Source organism: Phytophthora infestans, genomic scaffold (genome assembly GCF_000142945.1).
Source record: "Phytophthora infestans T30-4 supercont1.7 genomic scaffold, whole genome shotgun sequence".
In the NCBI taxonomy this organism is placed as follows: domain Eukaryota; phylum Oomycota; class Peronosporomycetes; order Peronosporales; family Peronosporaceae; genus Phytophthora; species Phytophthora infestans.
This window is the reverse complement of record NW_003303752.1, coordinates 1,692,238-1,717,946: the sequence shown is the minus strand read 5'-3', so window position 1 is coordinate 1,717,946 and position 25,709 is coordinate 1,692,238. Positions and strand designations below refer to the sequence as shown.

The following is a 25,709-nucleotide window of genomic DNA, read 5'->3' as shown; positions in this document are numbered from 1 at the left end:
TCCCCAAGTACCAATGCAGATGCTCAAGAACCAAACACGCGCGACAGCCGCCATCATTTTGGGCTTGCGCCGCTGAGTCTGTGCTTTGGATGTCTTTAGCGGGGCGCTCAACTGCCAGTCCCAAAACCTAGGATGGTTCTCGTTCCAAAGGCTAGTGAGAAGCGTGAACTTGAGGAAATTCCCGAGGGTTATACCACAAATTCGAGCCACGCCACGGGTAGGCAAGTTGATACGGTTCTTGGCCTAGTTCGAACGCTTCATGGTAAATCTTCTTGAGGTCATCGACTACTTGCGAGAGGGGGGGTCGTATTGGCCAACTTGAACGGCAACGCATAGGATGATCACGAGTGACATTTGCGCTTCTTGTCGGGGAGAGGACTCTCTATCGTCATATTCTTCTTTGTGGATCCGGACCCGACGCTCTTGAGTGAAACTCGACCGTTCTGAGTTAAGCGCTGTTGTCGTGGAGGCTTATTGCGAGCGTGCTGACGTGTAGGCTTCAGCATAATTACATAAAGGACCGCCAAAGCGTCTGCTGCCTATCCGGTGCCGTCCAACATTGCTTTGACAATGGAGTCTAGCACTTCAAGACCGATGGAACACGCGTTGAACGCCAAGACGCCCCTCATGGTGGCCCAGACGCATTCGTCGGCAGGAGACTCGCTTGGTGGTGGACTGTCGGAGCCGGACGACTCGGCGTCCAGGACGGCCGTGAGCTTTCGAGGCTCCTTGTCGCAAGCGATGCCCTGGCGGTGTCACGCGCGAGGGGGGAGCGTCGGAGAAGGTGTCTGGAGGCCGGGGTAAATGACTGAATGAGCTAAAGGCTTGACGTCGAGACCTGGAGATCATGGTAGTGGAGCTCGTCGTGCTCGTCAATCAGAGCTGGAGGAGGCCGAACCTCAGATGCGTCTCTACGCCGTCGGTAACGCCATTTGCTGGCTAGTACTGCTGTATCTCTCTATTGCTGTACGTGCTGATCAATCAGTTTGATCTGTCTCTCCTAAAGTATTGATCGACCGAGCTCTTACTAGTGCTAGCTGGAACGCTTCTAAACGTAGTTGTGCTGAAGCACTGAGCATAGAACACCTACAAGTCGACGATGATGTCGAAGTGCTACACGACTTTCAGGTACCTAAACCCGACCCACTAGGCGACTGTACCGAGGACTACCCCGAAGTGTTCCCGTCTAACCTACGTGTTGAATTCATGAATGCCGAAGCTACGGTGAATAACCTCGTGACCCCGTTCACCGAGGACGGCGAACGCCAAGTCGGGATGGATGGCCCGTACCCGGGAATGAAGGCGCCGTGTCGCAGACTGTGGTGACCCGAGGTCCTGCTGAAGCTCCTCATCGTGCTGTCGCGGTTGGCTGGTATCCATTGAGCCCGCAAACACGCGTGTACTACACGGATGGCACTAGAGAAGTTGTCCTCTAAAGTGGTTCTGGAGCACTGAGGCATGTTCGACGTGGCACTATAATCCCTGTGTTGGCTTCTAAAACTCATGGACCCGGTGCCTCGCGCAATCAAGCCCCCTTCCCGGATCTCCCTCTTGTACTGTCATACGAGGACAGATGTCATGAGGAAGGATGCTCCCTTCGAGTAAAAAGGAAGTGGTGTCATGCATGTGAGAACGAGACGGCGCTAGGCGTCTCTCTCATTAGCTCTCAGTCTTATGTTTCCCACCTTCTACACAAGTGGAAGTCAAGTCAGCAAAGAAACTTAGGATATAAGTGTTCTTGCCTACCGTTCATGGCACTGAACGAAACCGTACTCCCTGTAACCGTAGACCACCCGACCCAAGGAGGCGAAAGTACGATCCGCAATTTATGGTTTCGCCCAAAACTTTACCTCTTGTTCAGAGCTGTCAGCTTTTAGATTTGAAGTAAAAAAAAATCGGTACCACTATGGGGAGCAACGGAAACGTTTTATCAGTTACTGCGCGAGCTGAGAACCCCCACTGGTAGCTTGTCGGTACGCAATCCCCTAGCCCTAATAATTGCAATTGACCAAAATTGATATCTCTAGACATATCATTTGATAAATTTCAGTCTAACAAAATAACCTGTTGTCGGAAAGTATTTTTCCAATTAACCGGGCGAAGGTAATACAGTTTGTTTATCAAACACAAATGAAATGAAAAAAGTCCAAAGATGCGTTGAGCACACATGTGTTTAGGCCAAGCCTCGCGAGCTCAATGAATGCCACCCGACCGCGGCCCGTCAAAGATCAAGTGCAACTACCTTCGCCGTGATCGTGGAGGGCTCGACACCCTGCTTCCACCTCAAGCGGGTAAAATGGGCGATTCGGCGCTGCAGCCATTTCATCCGCTTGATTTCTCTTCTCCTACAACTACAAAGTCCTCAGGTCGTCCGACATCGTCATCTGATCCTTCATCATCAATTCCGGTGAGCGGCCGTAAGGTCTCTTCGTCTCGTCTTTCTCTTTTTTTAGTTTGGTATACGTTTGTGCTTCCTCGGTCGTCCGCTCATCGTCTTCATCGTGTTCTTCAACAATTTCCATTCGTTTTTATTCGCTTTCATTCGTTTCACGGTCTTTGTAAGAAATGCCATCGATCTCGCGACCAATATCACCTCATAAAAGACACACCAGGCGTGGAGTGTCATTGTCGTCAGCCACCGCCAAGAACTTTGACAGCGACAACACAACATGCTCCTTGACAGAATACACAGCTCAATAGCGCTGTCGACTCATCGGCTTGGCCTCACCGAGCGCATCGCGACTGGCGCCAGTAGCCACACGAGGGGCGGGGTAGCCCTGATCCATAGCCACCTGCCGGTCGTCACGGTAGCCGGCAGAGCGGTACGACTGTTGCGCCTGCACTTGCGCGTCACCCTCCTTTGCCTCGTCGCGAACATACACACGACCCTGCGATGCGATCTGGCGACCATCACGGGCAGCTTCCTGGCGCGGGTCAGCACGGGCACTGCGCTCGCCCTCACCGCTGGTGCCACGCTCCCGACGGCCACTGCGCAGGTTAAGTACCGTCCAGTCGAACATGGCGTCAAATTGGAAACCCTTGCGGAAGAAGAGCTCCTTGAACAGACGCTTGAGGTAGGCGTAGTCAGGCTTGTCGTCGAACCGCAGTGCGCGGCAATACTCAAAGTAGGCGCGGAATTCAGCCGGGTAGCCCTTGCATAGCACCTCAATGGGGGTGTTCATCTTCTTCTCCATGATCTTCTCGTACTTCTGCTTCTTGGTGTTGGCCTTGAGTCCCTGCCACGGGAGACTGCCGCGGATGAAGTACATGTACACGTACCCAAGCGACTCCAGGTCGTCACGTCGACTTTGCTCAATGCCCACATGGGTGTTGATGGAGGCGTAACGGGCCGTTCCCGTGAGATTCTTGTTCTCACGGTACGGAATGTGCTGGTGCGTCTTGGGATCGCGGTACTTCTTGGCCAGACCGAAATCGATGACGTGGACGATCTGGGCGCGCTTGCCCAGGCCGATCAAGAAGTTGTCAGGCTTGACATCACGGTGGATAAAGTTCTTTGAGTGGCAGTATTCGAGGCGGCACAGCAGCTGATCTGCGATCATCAGCACAGTCTTGAGCTGGAAGCGGCGACCACAGTAGTTGAATAAATCCTCAAGCGAAGGGCCAAGTAGGTCGATCACCATGACGTTGTATTCGCCCTCAACTCCGAACCATCGGAGGCTCGGGACACCCACTAAAGAAAATTGCACAAAACATGCAGCACACCATGTTAGTACAACTCAATGGTTTTAACCGCGAGGGGCAAGAAGTGGAAGTTGTACGCACGTCCGCCGTTGAGGATCTTGTAGATTTTGGATTCATAGAGCAGTTGTGGGTGCTTGCTCTTGACGGACTCAAGCTTGATGCCAACCTCCTCGCCCGACGTCATGTTGGTGCCCAGGTAAATGTCACCAAAGGAGCCACTGCCGATCTTGCGGCCCAGGCGAAATTTCTTGCCGACTCGCAGCTCCAGCGCGCTCTCACGTGGGTGGGACATCCTTCTGCCGTATATGGAAACTGGGGAAAAGAGACTACATTTTGGAGAAGAGCGGGGTACACAAGTTAGTGGAGCTCAGAAAGACGATAGTTTGGGCGACTCCCCCCGCGTCTACGCGGGCAAGAAGGTGTCACCGGGAAGGGCAGATGCAGGGGAGCACGCAGAGCACTAGACCGACGGCCCCTGCAGCCGCAGTAAAGGCGGAACTCGCGCCACACTTACTTGCTCGGAAAAGGGGGCGGGCACTGTATATGCTGGCTGGGAAGAAAGAATGCGAGCTGACGAGCCGTCCCCCCAAAATGGGTGCAAACCAATATTTGGTCTAATGCTACCAATTTTGGGACCTTCCAGAGAAGAAAAAGGTACCGTAACCCAAACTGGAGGTTACGATAGAACGACCCAAAGGCTACGACCATTTAAAAAAACACCGAGTCCATCGTTTTTAATTGGGTAATATCGGCTTAGCCTATATTAGTTGAAACAAATGGTGTGGTCATCGTAGCCGAATTTGGTCTCCACATGTACCCAACATTTTGGACTTTTAGCGACTGGCTTGAATCGCAGGTGCGTGCTTCTTTCACAATCCCTCAATCGTACTTAGAATGCTTCAATGGGCTGTTCGTTTCTTTATTTACAAAATAGCTTAATTGAACCACTGATGCAGTATTAGAAAATGCACAGGCACACCAGCGCGAAAAGCTGTTGCGGGGGGATTGCACTGCATGGCAGGATGTATTAATGTAGTGGTTAATTACTCTCGTCACGCTCAGCTCCAGCGTCAAAGATTCCAGCGGTAACTTCGACAAAACACTCGTTGAGATTTGGCACAAAAAAAAAATTATGCACATTTAATGACGCTGGCGACTTCCTGCAACCCACGACGATACCTTGCGACCATTTTTTAGCTCATGACGGACGCTGAATTCAGGAGTGTCGCTCTTCTTGGTTTACCTTCGCATCGCATCACAACATTACGTGTACGAAAGACCAAGCTACCAAAATACCCACAATAAAACCAGGGTGGGTGGGTGCTCCCCTTGACAAGTCTATCACCCAAAACAACTTTATTCCGGTTTTCGATCCCATCTTCGTATCCGCCATGTCTTCTTCGTCGCCCCAAGCTCGCGTTTCCGTCCGAAGCACGACCGCTAGCGGCTCGTCCGTCTACGAGTCCGACCGCGCCGTGCACGAATACATCCAGTTCCACTACGGTTCGTTGCCCAGCATATATCTGCTCTCCGCACGCTGATGATATTCCCAACTATTAAATACCTGTAGAGGAACCGTCGACGGTGGTTCCTTACAGTTTCGCACCTCTGGACGCACTACAATTCCTTCCGCGAACGGCGGAGCGATGTGCCAAGCTGACGCCTTCAACACACCATTGCCGCGCCTTGGACATCGGCTGTGCCGTGGGCCGTGCCACATTTGAGCTCAGCAAGTACTATGCCGAGGTGTGCGGTGCGATAGTTGACAAGATTGCATATAAGTATTTGTTTGTAGTAATGCTGTGCGCTGCTTTGGACCATTGTTGTAGGCCGTGGGCATCGACTTTTCGCAACACTTTGTTGATGCCGCTAAGCAGATGAAGGACAAGGGCGAAATGGAGTACGCGGCGCACATCCAGGGAGACATTCAAGAGATTCGTCTTGCGAAGCTACCCCAGGGTGTCAAGCAGGCCAATGTCGTGTTCCAACAAGGAGATGCGTGCAATCTTTCCCCAACGCTAGGTAACCTGCGTTTAGTTTGTAGAAACATAAGCAGGTGCCACAAATGCTTTAACACTATTGCGCTCTCCTTGCTCTAGGCACATTCGACGCAGTGTTTGCTTCCAACCTGTTGTGCCGCCTTCCGGAACCTAAGAAATTTTTGATGGAAATTGGCGGGTTTATCAACTCAGGCGGCATTTTCGCCCTCGTGAGTCCATACTCGTGGTTGGAGGAGTACACGAGCAAGAACAAGTGGATTGGTGGCGTGCGCGACGCAGAGGGTAAGCCTGTCGATAGCTTCAGCCTCATCGAGAAGATTCTCTCGCATGACTTTGAGTTAATTGAGCGCCAAGACTATCCGTTCATGATTCGCGAGCATGAGCGTAAATACCAGTGGGGCGTGTCCGATGGCACCTACTGGAAGCGCAAGTAAATACCTCAACTAGTACAGTACTGTAGTACTTCGAAGTGCTTGCAAGCGAGATGCGACGAGTCGCTACTGTGGCTCAGAAGACTGTACTCTGACTGTTTACCAAGAGACTACAGCGAGAGTGTATGAGGATCAGGACTAACGAAGTTGCCGTAGTAGTAAGCGGTACCCGAGTCAAGACTTCAAAAACACATCACGTCGCACCCGTGAAAATGAAGATCGTGCAGGCAAAAGTAACCACTTTGACTAACAGCTAATACTATCGGGAGGCTATTGACTGACCTACAGCCAGTGCGTGAGAATAAGACGGGGCAATCGAAATAGCAGGCGGGAGCTTGACGACCAATCCGCAGAGACGCGAGAGTTCTCGCTGCACACCTGCTACCTTTGGACTGGGAGTACCGGATCTCATCACGTTCGTGGGATTGCTGCAGCGATCGGTCGTTTCCTGATATGCTCACCGACTTAGGGTTTCCAAGCTGCATCAGTTTTTTTCTGGCTTTCTCTGCTCGCATCGCGTCAAAATGATGGTGTTTCTGTATGTTAGCGTCGCCCTTGGTATATTTTCGCCTCTCTCAACCAAGTACTAGTATTTTACGCGTTCACCCCGAGCGCGACTGCGCTTCTCCTTTTCTGTCCGGATGCTCGACTTGATTTTGTGCAGGCGATGCCGTTGCTGTTGTTCCCTGATGTTGCGGAGTCCCCAGCGGCTGTCACCGCACCATTCTCGCCGTCTTCTACTGTTCGGCGGTGGTGCATGGGGGCCATTTGCTGTGACTGATGATGATGATGTAGTGGCAGTGGATGACTACGGCGATGTTCCTGTGGCGGCGGCACCTTCGGGTAACTCTCAGTCACGTACACGAGCTGTCCTTCCTGCTGCGGGTCAGGTGCCACAAAGTGGCGCAATTGGTAGAAAGGCGAGTGCGGCAACGACGAGTTGCGCACACGGGTGTACATGTAGTGGTTGGCCAATTCGTTGTAGTAGCGCGCATACGCCTCGCTGCTCACATGCAGGCTGAAGTTGATGAGCAGCAGATACTCAACCTCGAGCTCATTCATCTCGGGGCAGGGCACGCCGCCCACCTTGGCATAATAGGCGTTGTTGAAATAGTGATCATCGAAGAACTTGGCGGCCAGCACGACACTGGTGATAACAACGCGGTGCACGTTAAGCTCCGTAAGCACAAAACCCTGCATCTGGTGCAGGCGGTCCATGTACACAAGCGCGAGTACGAAGCACTCAGGGCTGCAGCTGGCGTACTTGTGGATGCGTTGGAGGTTAGTCCCCAATGGAGATTTCCAGGGCCTAGAAATGCCTCAAAACTTGATTTTATGGTAGTAGCCCAGCGGCATTCGGTCACTGGCGTGTCCACCATGGACTCAACGACGACGGCCAGTGTTTGCACAATGGCGAACCCGCGTTCATCGTTCGATTCAGTTGTGTCGTCCAGCATCACAGCCATCACTAGTGCAGGCCGGCTGCGGGCTGAAAACACGGTCGAGTAGAACGTAGGGGGGGGGCTCTGTTGTCGTGTTCTCTGTATGGCCTTCCTGCCGGTTATGGAGTGATGGCTGGCTGAGGGAGTATCTCTCGATAGGTAGGTCCGTGGTACAAAGTCCCTCGTAGCAGTGACTGGCGAACACTCCGAAGGGGCAGCAGCAACAGAAGCCTGGGGTCTCAAGAATCCTTTGCTTCTCTTCTCCACGCCGTTTTTGGCTTTGCAAAAACAAAGAGGTGGCGAGAGCACCAACCAAGTTGGTTACAGACTGTAACTTACGGTACCAACCTTGATGAATTACCGGTATTTGTGCAGCGTGTCTTCCTAGTACCTAGTATAATAACTAGCCGAGCGCCGCCGCTTCGCGGCGGTTGGAATGTGGTTGGCACTTGTTTGTGCAAATCGCCTCCGCTTCGCTTCGGCGAGGGAGCTAAAATTGTGCTCGATTAAGAAAATAATGGGAAAGTAGGAATTGAACCCACAGCATTTAATACGATATCTTCGTTGTTGACCACTGCACCAGCACGCTACTATTTCGATCTTACCAAATTTACTGTATTATAAATGTTGAAAGTAGCATTCATTTATTTTTATTTCACGTTTTTTTTTATCGAGTGGAGCCAGTTTCATAATGGCAGTGAGGCATACTTACGTAGGCAGTTGCTACGTAAAGTGGACAATTGTCACCTCTTGGAGAATTATCACCTACCAGAGTAGTGGACATATTGTCAGTGATGGGACAGTGGTGTCACGATAGCTTATAAATACCGTTATTTTCGCACAAGTGGGGTTCACGCGACACGAACACACTCGCAGCTGGCTCGCTCATTTCACTCACTCACTCACTCACTCACTTACTCACTCACTCACTCATTCATTCACTCACTCACTCATTCACTTTCCCTCCATCATTCATTCTCTCCCTTACTCACTTTTCCTCACTCACTCATTCACTCACTCACTCACTGGTGTCTGGACAAATAAATGCTATAAAACGTTTCTTTCCGACGCTAAGTATAACCTGACCAGAAACAGCTCATACTTATTGTGCCTAAGCAATATTTAGCCTCTACATTCGGATGTCCGCCTAAAGCTTGTAGATTAGACACACCGGAAAAATCGTACCCACACTCACTCTTTTTCTCACTCTCTTATTTAACCTATCAGTGACTCATCATAACAAATCGCAAAGCCAGTTTGAAGCGTATTACGTCTTACTTAATGGTAAAAAAATGTGTCTGTACACTACGTTGCTTGTATAGACGCCATCTTCTTCTTCTAGCTCCGGATATTCAATTACGGCCTTGAACTTCGACCACGAAGTGACTCTGGACAGTGCCACGTAAAGTTGACCATGCGAGAAGCACAGTGTAGCGAGATACAGTCCCAGATTCAGCACCGTCTGGCCTTGGGCTTTGTTGATCGTCATAGCGAAGGCTAGCTGAGCGGGAAACTGCTTACGGCGCAGTCTGAAGGGGAATTCTCGATCTCCGCCGTCGCTTACAAAAATAATTCTTGGAATAAGCACGTGTTGGCCCTTGCGCTCCCCTGTCATGATTGCTGCGTGTATTACATGCGGCTTAAGATCCACTATTCGCAGCCGTGTACCGTTGCAAAGGCCAAGATCGGCGTTCAAATTCCGTATCAACATTATAGGAATGCCTTTCTTGAGTAGCAGTTTATGTGGAGGAATCCCGCTCATGTTCATTAAGTGAAAAACCTCTTGCTCAAAGAAATTCCCATCCAAGTCGTCCTCAACTGCGTCTGCCGACAGGTACGCATGCGTTTCATCAGGCAGACGTTCTATTCCGCTCTCGATTAATTTCCTGCTCTTCTGCAGTTAGGTCCGACCGCAGCACCTGGCGCTGCAAAGTATTTATCTCACATTCGATTACAACTTCTTCTTCAGTAAGGCACGCCCGCGACTGTCGGCGCAGTTCGGTGTGCCGTTCGCGCTCAATTACTTCTTCTTCCTGCGTGAGTCTTGCTCTGAGTGCACGCTGCCGAACCGCATCGCTTCGACGTACCCGCTGCTCCGAAATTTGACCAGCCGAATCCCCAGGACCCTGCTCATGCTCTAAGGCTTCCAACTCCTTTAAGGCTTTATTTAGAGCACTACGTCTGCCATAATAACGTGCCATGCGTCTCTTCTTAGCCTGGGGCTCCTTCAGACCATTTAGTACACCATTAACGCGGTTATTTTCTTCAATAGCCTCTTCAATCTCCACACGCGTCCACTTGCGCTTTCGCCGACCCATGGCTCACTACGAACACGAAACAGAGTTACGTGACGCGTTAGACTTGAGGTCTAAGCACACTTCAGGCAGCAATAGTGGCTGATACAGCTTATTTTTCGTGCTACCCGGGATTGCTTGCCCCCATCAAGGTTTTCTCCGATCACTTATCCCACAGTCACGGGCCGTGAGGCCCGGAGCGGTTTTAGTTGCAAAATTGTGCAGTCGAATCTTCAGGGTTGGGCCCCCGGATAGCACTGAAGCTTGAAATGCGATAGCCTTTTCCACATTCAGCTAAATGGGTAGGCCAGGGTCGTTCGGTGTATATAAGCGGCCGCTACACTGGTTGGCTGTCGGGTTTGTGGTCAATGGACCGGGTCAAATGTGTGCTCTCTCGCAGAGTGGGCGGTGGGCCGAAACCCCTCAGCACTTGACCCCCAGACAGGAATACCTTAGTCAGGAATCCGCGTGGTATATTCTGAGCAATTAATTATTCCGAATAACCCCAGAAACCTGCTAGGAGTAAACCCATCTGGACTAAACTTCCCCCTAAGCTTCCCCAGGAGCTCGGTCTATCTGTGTGAGTACGTGGTCGTGGCTACTAAGCCTAACTAACATGCATACATGCAGCGCACCTTGTGTGACGTGTCCCCTGCTGCGGCGCTCCGTTTTGAAAATGGCGCGAAAGGTGGTTAGTGTGGACCACATCCTTTATAAAAAAGAATGGAGAAGTATCAAGCACTTTACCACAACTGGGAGAATGAACCTTCAACTGGCAAGCTCTTCACCACTACCACACGTTCTTGACACTGCGTGGGTACTATCAGACGCATCTGAGATTGTCGCTGTAGCAATATATATATTTGCGCTTAGTCAGCGCTTCGATACACTGACATCAAAAACTCGAATAAAAAATTGTTGCACTCGGTTTTCGAAGTCGTGACCAAGTGCAATCACTTATACTAATCAGCTTTTGAAACAGCTCAGCTGCAATTTTATTTTTAGCTAATCGGAGCCGCCTTCGCTCCGCTCGGCAGCCAATGGAAAAGCTCAAAAATCTGAGCGTTTCGTGTGACGGACGGACGGACACCGTGCTAGCCTTGATTTTTTTAGGATGGAAAAGCTCAAAAATCTGAGCGTTTCGTGTGACGGACGGACGGACACCGTGCTAGCCTTGATACTTTAGGACTAGCCGTTCGCCGCCGCTACGCGGCGGAGTGGCATGGTTTGTTGGAGATAAGGTGGCCGCAATTTTAAGTACTTCGTGTGTTGTGTGCTTTCAGTCTGATCTTGTACCCCGAGGCTTCGGCCATCCCCGTGCGATGTTGTGTCGTGCACTTAAAACACCTGTCATTTCGTAGTCTCATGTGGCAGTGTACGGTATCGTTAATTCGTACGCGTCCGTTGCTCCGTACTACTGGTTGGCGTCTATGTTCCTCCGTGGATATTGCCCTTTTCCGTTAATGCGCTCTCTCTTTTGGGCTCATGCTTTTCAGTAGTACGACACCCTTTCGTGGCTGCTAGTTATTCCGTGTTCCCAAGGTGTTGAGTGAGTTTTACAGGTTTAGTGGTCCATATTCATTCATGGTCCATGGCGTCTCATCGACGGTACCCTCGCCGACGGGTGCTATTCCGTAGTTATATGGATCCGTCCCCCGTGTAACGTGCTCTCCTGGTGTGACTTCATCGACCGCGGTATCGCGCTATCATGCGAGCGCAGTATAATTCTGCTATCCTATGCTTTCGTGCTCGCGTAGTGCATCTGTGTTTCCCGTGTTATTATATTCAACAATGGCATACTGATCCACGTTGTGCAATCGTGATATCCAAAAGCGCTCCCCGGTGCTTCCGTGGCTGATCTGCCGCCCGTGCAATCGTGGAATCGCCTTTTGTGGCTCCGTGATTTGCCGTCTATAACTCCCGTTGCTGCGTGTTATCTCACGGTTTAGTGGCTGGACCACCGTCCGTGCAATCGTATTATCTCGCGGTATCGTGGTTGGTCTGTCGTCCGAGCTATTGTGAGCTACCGTAACACTGTGCTCCGTGGCTTGGCTCTACCCTGGTATCGTGCTCCAATGCTCGGTGATTTCCCGCTTATGCTCTCCTGTGGCTTTGTGTTAGGTTCATCGTCTGTGCTTCATGTTCTACCGTGGTGTTATGGAAGAATTGCTTTCCGTGCACCTTACCGCTTCCGTGGCCCGTGTTTTTCAGCATGTTGGGGTGTCATTACTTCAGTTACTTTCCGTGATCCATACGCTCCCATCATATTCTTGCCATTCCAAGTTTTCATGGTAGCGTGCTCGTCCGTGGTTCGTGCTTTTCAGAATGGCTAGCTGCCTTCATTAATTTAGTCCTTTTTCAACGTCCGTGGCCTTCTGTGCTTCGTGTTCTTCCCTCTACCCCATCGTGTACATAGTGTGCGCCGGTGTTCCTCTGTGTTTCGTGTTCTTGTTTATCCACTTGCTCCGCGCTAATTCAATCGCAAACGCTGTTTTTATTTTGTTTGATGTATGCTACATATCGTGGTGAAAAGTGCGCACAATCTCTTAAGGTCGTACACTACGCGCGCGAATACAAAGGAATACGATCCTTTTTTATCGGCGGCGGAGTGGTGTACATGGTTATGTGGGGTGGGATGGTGGGAAGCCACTATATTCACATTTTGAATATTTAATATTAGTAATAAATTGTGCATCTTTATCTAACGCAAATATAATACCGGTACTTTGGTTTAAATTGATTCGTATTAGTAATAACATGCGTTTTTTTTCTTGCGCAAAATAGGACGAAGCAGTACTTTCACGAATAGGGTAGACGTATGTTGGCTGACTTTGATTGACATACAGCTTTGGCTTAAATTTCATGTAGCAGAGTGTCTAAAGGAGGTCGGGTCGAAATTACGCGAGCCGATGGTGTCCTCGGCACCGTGCGCAATAGCAGCCTTGACACCGTTGATCAGAGCCGACGGCGTACTCGAGCATCAGCTACAAGAACGTACTTCAAAAATGTAATTCTTTTGAGCGCGCAGTTGCTTTGCTTTAATTAATTTTTTGTAGTACTGCTATAAACGTCTGCAAGAAAAATATAAAATTCTCAAAACATAGTATTACTCAAAAGTTTTGTAAGTTTTATTAATTAAAAGTACTACGAAGCCTAAATATCATTATATATCCTATAAGTACTAAAGTTTCGATTGAGGCCTAAATATAAGTCACCAGGGCCTACAAAAAATTTCAACAGCTCCTACGACGATATTGTATGTGTGTGCACGTCGGCGCCTCCTATTAATGCTAATTAACGCGTGCACAGGCAGCGCCCTTCGCGTGGCCTTGCATACCGCAGCTGAAAATGAAAGCAAAATGAAATTTGAGTGGTGCATTTTAAGTACGATGTGTTGACCACATACAGTGTGTCCACCACATAATGATATTTTAGCCAATTGAAGCCGCCTTCGCTGCGCTCGGCAGCCAGTAGAATGCGCGTATTTGCGTTACATTCTAGAACCCTACCCTCGGACGGACAGACGGACACCAGACTCCACTAGGGGGGTAAGATATATGTACCAATTTATAGTTTGTTTTGTGGCGATTTTAGCTCGAACACATGGGACACATCGAGTGGGGAACGAAGGTTATTATTGCTGAATACCGTGCACGCCAAAACCATTAGAATGCGCACTTGAAAATTGTCAATTTCTCTCCAGGTGTAGTGTTTTTTTCATCGCTACGAGCCGTAAAAAGCAATGGTAGAACGACCCTGAAATTCTCAACAGCATTAACTTTTTCACTACCTATTGAAAATATAACGTTATGCCGTGGTCAAAACCCTTTTAAATTAAAGGACAAAAAAAGACCAGCCTTGGCTTGGTAGCAATATCATCATTTACACGGTCTTCTTCCATGGACATAAGCCCTTAGCGACTTCAATCCGGGCTATGCTCATCTTGATGTCTACCGTTGTCCAACAGGACACTCAATTGTGTCATTAATAACAAAAAAAAATCTGTTGATTTTAATTAAAAAATCACAGCTTAACTTGAGTTCAATATGGCATCCATAATAGTCCTACTTGGAGACAGATCTGTTATATCATACATTTTGCACTTAAGTTGGAGCGCTGCACCCTCTTTTCAAAACCTAAGTCATTTTTTTGTCATATTCGCTAGTTCTATAATTCAGTAAACTCGCATTAAATCGAGTTTTTTGTTCTTTTTTCCAAGTACAAAACTGTTGAGGTTAGCATTGTGTTCGGCAGATGATATGTCGCTCAGTATTATGGCTTAGTTCAAGCATGGTCGGCGCATGCTTAAAAATGAGCTGGGAAATGGCAAATTTAGAGCTATTCATAAACGCTCGAATTGCGCTTTTAAACACGCAAAAAGGAGCGATTTACTGGACATCGATGGGATTTGCTTGAAAATTTATCTCGTGCGCTCGATTTAGTCTGTCGTAGCGCAATTTACCGGCAGCTTTGATCGATTTGCATTTTTATGGACCTTAATGTATAAAACGACCTCATTTTAATATAAAATGACAATAAAGCTAAGTGGGAACTACAAAAGCATGCAGTACATGCTTCGACAATACGGTCTTTCAGAAGTACTGACAAATGAAAAACCCTTACGTGTTTCTGTTTAATAAGGGCATCTCCTGACAAAAAAGAATGACATTTGGTCGTCCTTTTTTTACTGGCACTGGTTTGGCCAAACTTCGACAAAACTCCCCCTTCGACAATTTGGAGGCAGTCTGTCGGTCAAATTCCGACTGGGGGTAGCCTCGCACTAAAACGTCCCAGTCCATCCCTGAGTTTGACTGGTGCACACGCTCAATGCCAATGCTCAGGAGGCGTTCACGTGGATGCCATTGTTTAATCTGCACCTTCACCACCACAGCAAGTACCCATCTATGTCACCAAAGGAAAAGGCCGGTCGAGGTCGGAGCTATGCCCCAGCTGAAGAGCTGGAGCTAGTGCGAGGTGGGTGCATATTTCTACTGATGCTGCAACTGGAATGCTTCTGGCTGCGCGTGAAGGAGACGATGAAATTAGCCGATGCAATTTCAAAAGAACTGTTCGAAGGTAAATTGCACCTCGCTCTTGGGCGAGTCTTCAGACACATTTTTATCAGATATCGAAGCTGGTGTCCAATTTCGCTCGCTCCTCAAAGAAGGTGGAGTTGGCTCGTCGGTTTGGTATGACTAAGAGAGACTTGTTCAAGGGAATGATGGCTCTCTTTCGCGAGAGGCACATCCAGTGCTTTCCTTACATTGATTGCGACAATGTACTAGGGGAGTGTCCAAAAATTCAGAAGATGCTGGACAAAGATACCAACTCAGCGAAAATAAAATGCGGGCTAAGTGATAATGCGGAAGAAGGAATCGTCACTTGAGGAAATGTCACTGTATTTACGTGCCTCGGTGGACGTACTGGAACGGACGCCTAAACCAGTCCGCGACAAAGTGTCTACACCTGAGTATTGGTAAAAGCGGCTTAGCTCGACGTCGGAGAAATCGTCAGAGGCCAAATAGGCAAACCGTGACTTTCGCCAGGGTACGGCGGATAGTGCAGCGAGTCTGGAAAGAGTGGATTTGGGCCGATGAAACGGACAGCGATAAGGACTCGGGTGATAAAGAGACTCTAGTCAAGTATGACGAGGCGGCTGTGTAACAAGAGGGGCTCGCCATTATTGTCGTCCATTTTAAGGAACCGTGGTGGCTTTGGTTACATTGGATCTATCACCTCCTATCCGTCCCGGAAAGCAAGTGATTTGTGAGAGAAGATGCCAGGAATCGCTCGTGATGCTGTGTACTGAATGCTAAAGGACGTTAAGGACGATGCTCATGGAACGGAGAAGACTGTCAACGATGTCGAGGCTCCGAGTGCGCCTCTATTGCGAGATAAAGTCCCGGACCTAGACCTGAAGTACCTACGGTAAATTGCCGACCGTCTAGCTGTCGAGTGTGGGCGACTGAAGACCTTTTGAATATTTTAGAAGCATTGGGTGTGTCGATTTTACGCTGAAAACGCTGAGCGAGTTTGGGAAACGGATGTGAGGCCGTAGGGAACGGCCTCATGTGCTACAGTAGTGACCCGGCGGAAGGCGTCGTCGCCTACCTTTGAGTTTCGACTGCTCTTGTTTGTTCGATGAGGGTACTGGGGACGTCGGAGAGGTAAAGTTGCGGCCTGAGTGTGGCGGAAATGTCTCACACTACGTTCAGGTTGTAAAGGCAAAGCGTACACCGCTAGTCCCTCCTCCCAGATCTGGGCTCATAAACGTGGTCACTGTGAGTCTGCCGGACGGATTTAGTTTCCGTGACGACGGTAACAAGGAGATGTTTGAGATCCCTCGGGTTGTAAATGGCGGAAGGAGAGTGGTGTATACCGCTGGGAACATTAAAGCTTTGTCTGGTGGGTATATTGATTGCCTGCCATCACATTTGCTAGTCGATACTGGTGTTGCACTAAGTTTGGTGGACCGTCGAGTTCTGAAGCGATTAGGCGGTCAAATGAGAAGCTGGAACCGTATGAGGGTTATGTGAGGAGTTTTTTCGCTCATCGATTGCGTATCCGTGAGTGGGTACGGTTGCCGGTTAGTCCTGGTTCAGTGGAGATCATACTGAAGTTGCTGGTCGCGAATAAGCTGCACGTCGACGCAGCTCTAGGTATCGATGCTTTGGGTGCGTTTGTAGGGGGGTTGGTATAGCCGAAAGACGGATAACTCTTAAGAGTACAGGAAAAACGCTGGAGCTGGGTGTGGCCGTGAAACAAGAGTCGTCATGGCGACAATGGTCACGTACGTACGTTTACCTCCGAGAGGGCTAGCATTGGATATCTACAGTTATGGTTCAAGGCGCATTGGGTTTGCCACCGACGTTGTGTATTGCTTGCTCGTTGGGCACGGTTGAGAACGGTCGGGTGATTGTAAAGGTATATGACGCGTCTACGAAAGCGTGTTGGGCTTGGAAAGAACCGGTTGAGGCGTCTACCTCCGTGATTTCTGAGTCGGCTTTTGGATTCGAGCAGACTAGTGCAAAGAATGGCAAAAGCAAAATAGTGCGCTACGGATGCTCCCAAAAGCGTGTGTGCAGTGACTGAAGTCCAGGACGAGGGCCTCGACGAGAAGATGAAGGCGGAGCGGCCTGAGACACCACCTGACAAGGGCGGTAACCTTGAAGCAATTGTTTATGGAATTGGATCTGTCCAAGGAGCAAAAGTACCTCGTTCAGTCGGAACTAGGTAGTTTCTGGAATATGTTTGTGGAGTCGCCAAAGCGGCCAGGTAAGGCGGAGTTGTTGTAGTTTGACATTGATACTGGCGACAGTTTGTCGATCCGACAGCGTCCATACCGAGTATCGCTATCTGAGGGTGAAGTAATGGAGGCGAAATCAGTTAGTACTTGGATTTTTTTGGAACTGATCCGTCCTTCTACCAGTCCTTGGGTCAGCCCAGTACTAATAAGTTAGAAGCCGGACGGTGGGATGCGGTTTTGTATCGACTACCGTAGACTAAATGCGGTGGCCGTGAAGGCCTGTAGCCCGATGCCACTGATAGATGACATCCTGGACGTAATAGGAGACATTGAACTGCTCTGCACGATGGACATAGCGTCTGGATACTGGAACGTACCGACACAGGAGGATAGTATTCCGAAGTCCGCGTTTACTTGCAAGTACGGTCTGTACGAGTGGCTGGTTATGCCTTTTGGTCTTTGCAACGCGGTGCCTGCGTTTGAACGGTTGGTGGAAACGGTTCTTGTGAGTCTCAAGCGAAGAATCTGTCCGGTTTATTTGAATGACTGCGTCATCTTCAGCAAGGACTTCCCATCGCATCTATCGCGCGTTTGCCAGGTGCTGACACAGCTCCGTGAGGCTGGGTTTAAGCTCAAAATGATTGATTCGATGACCACTTAGGACAATCATTCTTGACCATACTGAAAATAAGATAAAAGTGTGTCCGAAAATCGTGTCGCAGCCCAGTTTTTAGCTCCTTGTATGCCAGCCTATCGGCATAATTGGAAATCTAGCTCCGCGTCACATGTCAGCTGTACCTATCGAATTGGCTAAACATATCTGAATAGCACGCTCCAACTCGTTCTAGAAACCAAGCTATATATAAAAATGTAAGTGCCCGAAAGATTTTGTCGCGCAGTGTAGGAGTCACAATATGATCGAGAAAAGCTACCTGACTCCGTCTCCAATTACACTTCTTCTCCCTACTAGCGTTTTTTAGTATGGAACGCAGACCACCCATCACCGACGAAGAGCGAGCGGGGATGAAGGGCCTACACGAAGCCAACGTGGGGGCGAGAGAGATCCGGTGCCGCCTAAAGAGGTCGCCGGACGGCGTGAGTTATGTACTGCGCACTGAAAACAAGCGCGTGGCAAAGCCTGGAAGGTCACCGACCGCCAGATTCGGCAGGTCGTACGTGGGGCTGCGACGGGAAACTATTCGGCAGTGCAGTTGAAGGCTACGTACGGGCTAGAATGATCCGTTCGTACCGTTCAGAGGTTCTTGGCTAAGGTTAATTTTCTAGTCTACTTAAAGATGGACATAACGCTCCCACTCACACAGGAGCACATGGATGCACGTTTAGGGTTCGCGGAACAGCTTTCATCTGCAGCCCAGAACGAGATTGTTTGGCCTATGCTTATTTTTTTCTGATAAGAAAAAAATCAATCTAGATGGACCTGATGGCCATAAACTATTAGAGGGACCTGAGACGTCCTGCTCGGCGATATTTGACGTACCAAAATGGAGGTGAGTCGCACATGGTGTGGGGCGCGCTTGACGTTAAGGGCAAGTCGGAATTGGTTGTTCTGGGATAACGCAGCTACGAGCAAGCTCGTCCATGACTTTTCTTGCTGCAGTGCGCTGTCGAATAGCACGTCGCTCTCAAATACACTGCTGAACAAAAGCAGCGACCATTGCAACACGAGGCACGAGTGGTGATTTAGCCACCTAGTTACCGGGTGGTGGTGCAGCAGTGAGCTTCTCGGCATCCCAGTAATTAGCCCACACTGCCCGAACAATGTCTTTCTTGCGATGGAGCAGCTAGCAAATGCGCTCTACAGCAAAAGCAGCGGGTGGTCGGCGACCGGGAGGGGTGATGTTCATACCTCATTTCCGCGTGGGGTAGCAGTATATCGAGGCTCTCGCTCTCGATGACTAAGACAGAGCGGTGTTTCTTAACGTAGGTGACGATCTCCTGCAGCTGTGCTCGGTTAATTGTCGTCGGTGCACTCTTCTTCGAGGTGGTCGTGCTACGTGGATCCCTATACATGCTTTTAGTATGAGCACATCGATGCCGACCATTATTGCCGCCCTTGTGATCGCAATTTTGCGGATCGAGAAGTGGTGAAGTGATGGATCGATAAAGCACAACGTATGCAACCAAATGGTGTCCGCTTTGTACTAAAAATTTAAGATTTAATTGGCCAGAATTTCAAAAGACCCCTCTTTGCTGTCCGGGTCTTTAAAAAACGTACATCAATACGATACTTCTCCAGCGGATATCTAGCGAGTAGGTCATCTCTTTAGCTCTGACGACGGGGCAATCTTTGAGTGCCTAGCGAATGCCGGCAGTTTTTCTGTCCAAACAAAGCCCGTTGTCTGAGCTTTTCAACCTTCTCAGGACTGGTAATAATTTTATGGTACAGTAATGCCTGGAACCTAGCCTCGCCGACTAGAAATGCACTTTTTCAAGTCCGATATGCCAAAAGCTTTGAAAGGCACAATACCAGGTGTCACGGTTTGCAAACGAGATTTGATACACAATATTAATATGATTGGAGTCTGGATTCTAACACCATTTCCGTTTGAGAAGGTGTCTGCCATCGTATGGCCGCCTAAACAGGCTCGGAATCATCTTACCTGTCCCAATAAAAATGATTTCTCGTTATATAACCCAGAGAAATCCAAGGTAGGCTAATTGGGGCTCAAATCCCGACTGACGCTTCAATTTATTCAATTAGATCAGTGAGAGTGTAAATATTAGCCTTCAAAGTTCAGTCGGTCGTACGGACTGCACGCTCCTAAAAGATGGGGCAACATCCCGTTTTATAGTTTTTCTTAATTCAATTAAGTCAAGACGTATATTCTACTTAGGAGTCCCCTATCCCGCCATCTTTGTTTTTACACCCTGACAGGTTTTTCGAAATATCTCAGCCGTAGCTGAATATTTCTCTGGTTGGCGGAAAACGCCAGCTTCTTAGCTTTTGAACGATACCATGTGGTAAAATAGTGTCTTATTGGTCGATCCAGGAGGAAGTTTCAAAAAGATACAAAAAATTCCGACCGACCGGCCGAAGAGCACCTTCTTGCACGGAATTGATGCTATATCCGGAGTCTGAAAGCACGCGAACAGACATTTAGCCAACGACCTTACTCCTAAAGGAGTTAAGATCAAGTTCGCTGAAGAGGAGCTCTGCATTATTAAACACTGTATATACATATTGTGTCTTGTAGGTATTTTACACCGCCGTTTAAGCCCAGATAACATACAGGTGTGACAACTTAAATCATACCTAGGAAATGATAGGTAGAAATAGGTCTGAGACACAACCCACATCCTACCACCACAGAAATTTTCTAAATCGGACTCATTGACGCCCCACAGTCAACAGCCACAGAAAACAACGCCGGCACGTCAAGCTACCGCAATAGCCACGCCAACGCAAAGCGATCTTTGTCATTGGTAAGCTGCTTCTGCGCCTTCACCCTATCTCCTATAATACCTACTTATACGTGTACGGCGATTACAGCAAGGTCGTCACACGGGAGAGAACGCTGGCAGCTTGTCTGGTGTTCAGCTTTGAGGAAGGCCGGACCAGCCGGTGTGCTTGACGGTGATTGTGCATCAGCCAGCCATTTATATTAATAGCGATCTAATGTCTTTGTGCTGCGAAACTTGCTGTTTGGTGTAGCAAATGCGCCGCGTACGGTGAGCAAATGTATATCGATAAGATGCTAGGGCCAAGTGTGTGGTGCGGATGGCGTGCGACACAGTTAGCTACCAAGAGAAGTGAGGGTTGTTGTAGGCCTGGGTATGCTGCTGAATAATTTCATTCAACCAAACAGTGGTTTTACAGTAAGTTCTCTCCCAAATTGTTCTCTATGCCGCAATGTATTGACAATATAAATTTGTAGGCTTAGTTTATATGATGTTCAATATGTTGTTATAGGCAAACTACAGCCGCCGTAATTCGCTACATCACTTTGAAAAGAAGCACTCATCGGTTTCCTGCGTTCTCTTCGGTGCTACCTTTGCAAAATACTTATGCCATCATGAAACCAAGCTGCCACTGACATCCAAGCTGAAGGCGGGCTGCCAAGAGTACTGACTGCAAATTTGACTGTTCGTATCGGTGCGCCACACGGCAATGCTCGTAGTGGTTGGAAACAAGACGCCATGCTCGACGTAGCCGAAGGGTATGATGTGTTCTGTGCTAAATGCATGACAAAATCCAACACACTGGCATCAAGTGCTGAGGTTTTGAAACGCAAGAAGCAACTCATACTACGCGAGGACAGTGATATCTACCCGAAAAGTTAGTAATGAGAATCAGGGAAAGTACACGCGCCTGTCGACGGCCAATTTCGTTGAGTCGCTGCACCGTATGTGGCGGCTTTTGAAGCCAAGTGATAGAGCACCGTGAAGTGAGATTAAATTCTTAGTGTTCTTGTACGTGGCCAATGCGACGCCAGCTGCTACGTCTGCGGACTTTCACCATGCAATGGAGAAGCGTGTCCAGCAAGCTCGCTTGCAGCGCTTAGCTCACGAAGCTGCTAGTGCGGTTTCATTCGGCCCTATTGCATCACACCATCTCGACATGATTAATGCCCGTCGTCCAGATAGCGCCACTTTCCACGTTCCCGACGACAATACTACGAGACAAGCAATAGACAGCAAGAAAAAGTTAAGTTTCTGCGTGCGCAGACCGAGGAGCAAGCACTAACCCAAACCGAGATTATCAGGTTAAAGCGAAGAGTGGACTCCAGTGGAAGTAGGTATAGTTTCACTCAGACGAGTACTTCGCTTTCCCGACCACTACAACTTCACAGCTGGCATCTACCACGACTTTACATCTGTCGCACCTACTCAGCCGAATCTAGAGGATGAAGATCAGAAGGAAGGCGACGATATCGACGAAGACATAGAAGACATAGAGGTGGGATTCAATGTAGAGCACTGGGTTTAATTGTATAATTCTGTGCTGCTAGCTCTCATTGCAGCTACAATTTTTTAAAAGCTTCGTTGCGGTCCACAGTGCTGAAAAAACCAAACCCCAAAAAAAAAAAAAAACGACCCAAAACAAATTCCAGATCCCGTTTAGTACACTTTCGCATTGCTATATCCAAGGCCATCTCCAGATAGAGTGGGAAAACAAGGTTAGCATGACGCTGAATTCATCGTTTAAGCAGACCAAATGCTTGCTCGATCGGGTTTAACTGGGGACAGTAAGGTGGCAGAAATATAAGCCGAGCACCACGCGCATGGATCACAGCTGGAAGCTCAGGATAGACATGTATTTTTGCGTTGTCCATAATCACGATTGATTTATGTAGTGACCAAGGATTTAAGAGCGGGATGACGTGCTGCAGAAAAGCCTCGTGAAAGGTGCCTCTTGAAAATGTCCCTTCAGTTGAATCACATGCTATAATTCCCTAGACGTCTTAACAGACAAGCGCTTACCACGACGAAATGGTAGTCGCACAATTGCTTTGGTATTTTGACGAGACCAGGCGTATCGTCGAAATGCATGTCGACCATCTTTTGAGGGTTCGTCCAGAAATACTAATCGTTCGTATGAATACACAGGCATGAGCATTTTTTTATAGATCCGAATTTCTGCTGGACCTGTCTCGCGCGAAGCCTTAGAGAGATCCTTGCGGCTCAGGTTTAAGTCGAAATTGAGAGCACGACAAATTGTCGACGTCAATTACCGTTTTCAGAAGATGAAAACGTGTAGAAATGCAATTTTGCAACTCCTCAATATAAAATGTCGGCTGGTCCTCCACATACGCTTCCACAAACTTGAGCACCGCTGGTACGCTTCTCCTTTTGTTCTTGCTTGTCATCGACTACGCCATCACTCAGGAATAGATAATACCAACGCCGAATAGCCCGCAGCTTAGGACCTAGCAGCGCCGATACATGCTGAAGTGGGATGTTGTATACGTGAAGAAGGACAGCGGCTCGCCATCGAAAACCATTGGAGTACATCGTCGGGGCGATTGAATAGTGAGAGGTTAAAGTGCTGGGAAAAAGGCACCAACCACTCCTTTCTGCCAATATAAACCGGCAAAACGGACTTGTTTCGATTTTTCAGTGTAGTTTCAGCGTGATAAATCCTTTCTAAGCGATGAACAAGCCCATGCATTTCCTATCTGCAAATGAAGTCGACCACGATATTGTTGGTTTGATCTGTGGAAAGACACCGTATATTGAGAACGTGAGGCTCTTGATCTAACCTTCTTACCTGCGTTCTCGCCCCTCCAGCAGTGCTCTCACCATCCGCGTAAGTGGCGGCCGACTCCTGTTACGGGACCGCGGTCACCATGTAACCTCATGCACAATTCTGACACTCCTCCTCGACCGTCGCTCGCTACGCTTTCTTCAGGTCGAAGATCCCCCGCAGCTCGGCCATCCTGGGCGCCGAAAGCGCCTTTGTTAAGAGTCCGCCATCATTAGGCGCGACTCAACGTACTCGGGTTTCACGATCCCCTTTCTCGCGAAGCCGCACACAAATTTGATGCGTATGTCTACGTGTTTGGCGCTTGATGTGCTGTCCTCGAACTCCAGCTGCCTGATGGCTGTCTGGTTGTCCATGTACATGGCCATGGGCTGCACCGCCTCGAATTCCAGCTCACGCACGAGCTCCCGCAGGCCAAGCAGCTTTCGTCCAGCGTGTGATGCTGAGGTAAACTCGGCCTCCATGGCGGAGAGCGAGACACGCGTTTGCTTCTTGCAGATCCACTGTACTATGGCGACGTCCATGGTGACGACTCCTCCAGTTACTGACTTTCTGTCGCTTTTGTCCGCAGCGCAGTCCGAGTCGCTCCAGCTCTCGAACGTGATCCTCTGGTCTCCGGTCACGTCGCCGTGCATCCCCAACTTGAGATGTTTTGTGTCTTTCAGGTAGCGCGCGATCCTCTTTTGCGAGCACCCAGTCAATCGTCGACGGCTGGTGTGTGCGTCGCGTCGTCTTGTGAGCGGCGAAGCTAATGTCTGGCTTTGTACACCGCGCGACCCAGAGCAGGCTACCTACGAGCGATTGGAATCCTCGGATCGTCGGTTGTCCGCGGGCGGCTATCTTCGGTAGTAGCTCCAGTTTCTTGGGCTCCACCTCGTTACTTTCTTCTCCGATTGGCGCCCTGACACCGTTCGCCTCCGCGAGCCCGAGATGGTTCAGCAGCTCCTCGATGGCTGCTTGCTGGTCGAGATTTTAGTCTCCCTGTTCGTCCAGCTTCACGCGCGTGCCGAGGAATTTCCTCACCTCGCCTAAATCCTTGATGGACAGAGTACTTATTTCCGAGAAGAACTCCTCGACTAAGCTGGAGACGGACGCGGTGATCAGAAGGCCATCCACGTACACGCCCACGATCGTCATCTCATTGCCCTGCCTCTTGTAGTACAAGCACATGTCTGCGACGCAGCGTGTGAGACCCAGCTTCTCGCGTTTGGCGTGGAGCAGCTTTCTCCACAACCGTCCGGCATGCTTCAAGCCGTACAGTGACTTCTGCAGCCGTAGTGCCAGCTTGGTGCTGCCACTCACGTTGAACGCCCGCAGTACTTCTTCCGGGATCTCCATTCCCTTTGGAATGACCAGGTAGTGCTCTAGGTGCTGCTCCTTCTCGGCCTTCACGTACGCGTTGGGGATGCCCCCGTGCCTCGTAGACACGCCTCAGTGCCGCGCAAACACCAATATCACCTTGACGGTGCTCAATTCCATCACTACGGCAACCGTGAGCCCGTAGTCGATACCGAACAACTGCTCGTTTCCACAGGCCACCAGCCGAGCTTTGAATCGCTCGATGGCTCCATCGGCATCCGTCTTGGTCTTAAAAACCCATTTCATGTGCAACACATGGCTGCCCGTAGGCGGTACCACCACCGTCCACACACCGTTCTCTTCGAGCGCTCTAAGCTCTTCAACCATCGCGACGGTCCACTTGTTCCTGAGCTTGCTCTTCATCGCATGCGCGTAGTTCTTCGGATCTGGTTCACACACGCTATTTACCACATCGACGCCCGCGGACCCGTTGCTGTCAAGCTGACCGTCTCCGTTGTTCTTCTCTTCTGCAGCCGCTGCTGTCTTTCGAGATGCCAATCTAGGCTGATCTTTCTCTCGAGCCCACCGACTTTTCGCACGACGCTTCGACTTTGGCTTCGGCGCCGCTAAGGGTCTTTGCGTCTCAGGGGCGGCTTTTTCCGCCATGGACTCGTCCGAGTCCTCTAGATGCACGCGCCTCAGCTGCTCGTTCTGCACGTCCGTGAGGGTCTCCACATTCCTGACATGCTGGGTGACGACCACCACTTTGACCTTCGGGATATATACCCTGTACCCCTTCATCTCCTCGCTCTTGCCGATGATCATACCGGGCTTCCCGCGCTCACCCAACGCCTTGTTCTTGGCGTTCTGGTGCACGGGGAGCCAAACACCACAATGTCGCCGAGGTCCGGCGTGCTCTTCGTGAGCATCTGCAGCGGCGACTTCAAGTCTGGGTTCCCCTTGCTTGGACTCCGGTTCAAGATTTATGCGGCGTACTCCGCGGCGTCCCCCCAAAAGCTCAAAGGTAACCCGTACGCAAACACCATGCTGCGCACCATGTTCATTACAGTGC

General features: G+C 49.6%; 4 protein-coding genes across 4 annotated transcripts; 1 reads left to right on the top strand and 3 right to left on the bottom strand.

Moving 5' to 3' along the window:
- Positions 1-2,693: 2,693 nt before the first annotated feature.
- PITG_05240 (casein kinase, putative) lies at positions 2,694-3,994 on the bottom strand (the record flags this gene model as incomplete). The annotated part of the gene is made up of 2 exons (XM_002998871.1): positions 2,694-3,691; positions 3,784-3,994. 2 exons carry the CDS (start codon positions 3,992-3,994, stop codon positions 2,694-2,696), a joined length of 1,209 nt encoding a protein of 402 aa, XP_002998917.1.
- Positions 3,995-5,093: 1,099 nt separating this feature from the next.
- Positions 5,094-6,383, top strand: PITG_05239 (uncharacterized protein; the record flags this gene model as incomplete). The annotated part of the gene is made up of 5 exons (XM_002998870.1): positions 5,094-5,205; positions 5,273-5,448; positions 5,532-5,724; positions 5,802-6,132; positions 6,290-6,383. 5 exons carry the CDS (start codon positions 5,094-5,096, stop codon positions 6,381-6,383), a joined length of 906 nt encoding a protein of 301 aa, XP_002998916.1.
- A 205-nt stretch (positions 6,384-6,588) lies between these two features.
- PITG_05238 (uncharacterized protein) lies at positions 6,589-7,599 on the bottom strand (the record flags this gene model as incomplete). Its single annotated transcript, XM_002998869.1, has 2 exons — positions 6,589-7,388; positions 7,553-7,599. The coding sequence occupies 2 exons, from the start codon at positions 7,597-7,599 to the stop codon at positions 6,728-6,730; spliced, it is 708 nt and encodes a 235-aa protein (XP_002998915.1).
- Positions 7,600-9,425: 1,826 nt separating this feature from the next.
- On the bottom strand, positions 9,426-9,893 carry PITG_05236 (uncharacterized protein; the record flags this gene model as incomplete). The annotated part of the gene is made up of 2 exons (XM_002998868.1): positions 9,426-9,500; positions 9,663-9,893. 2 exons carry the CDS (start codon positions 9,891-9,893, stop codon positions 9,426-9,428), a joined length of 306 nt encoding a protein of 101 aa, XP_002998914.1.
- Positions 9,894-25,709: the final 15,816 nt, after the last annotated feature.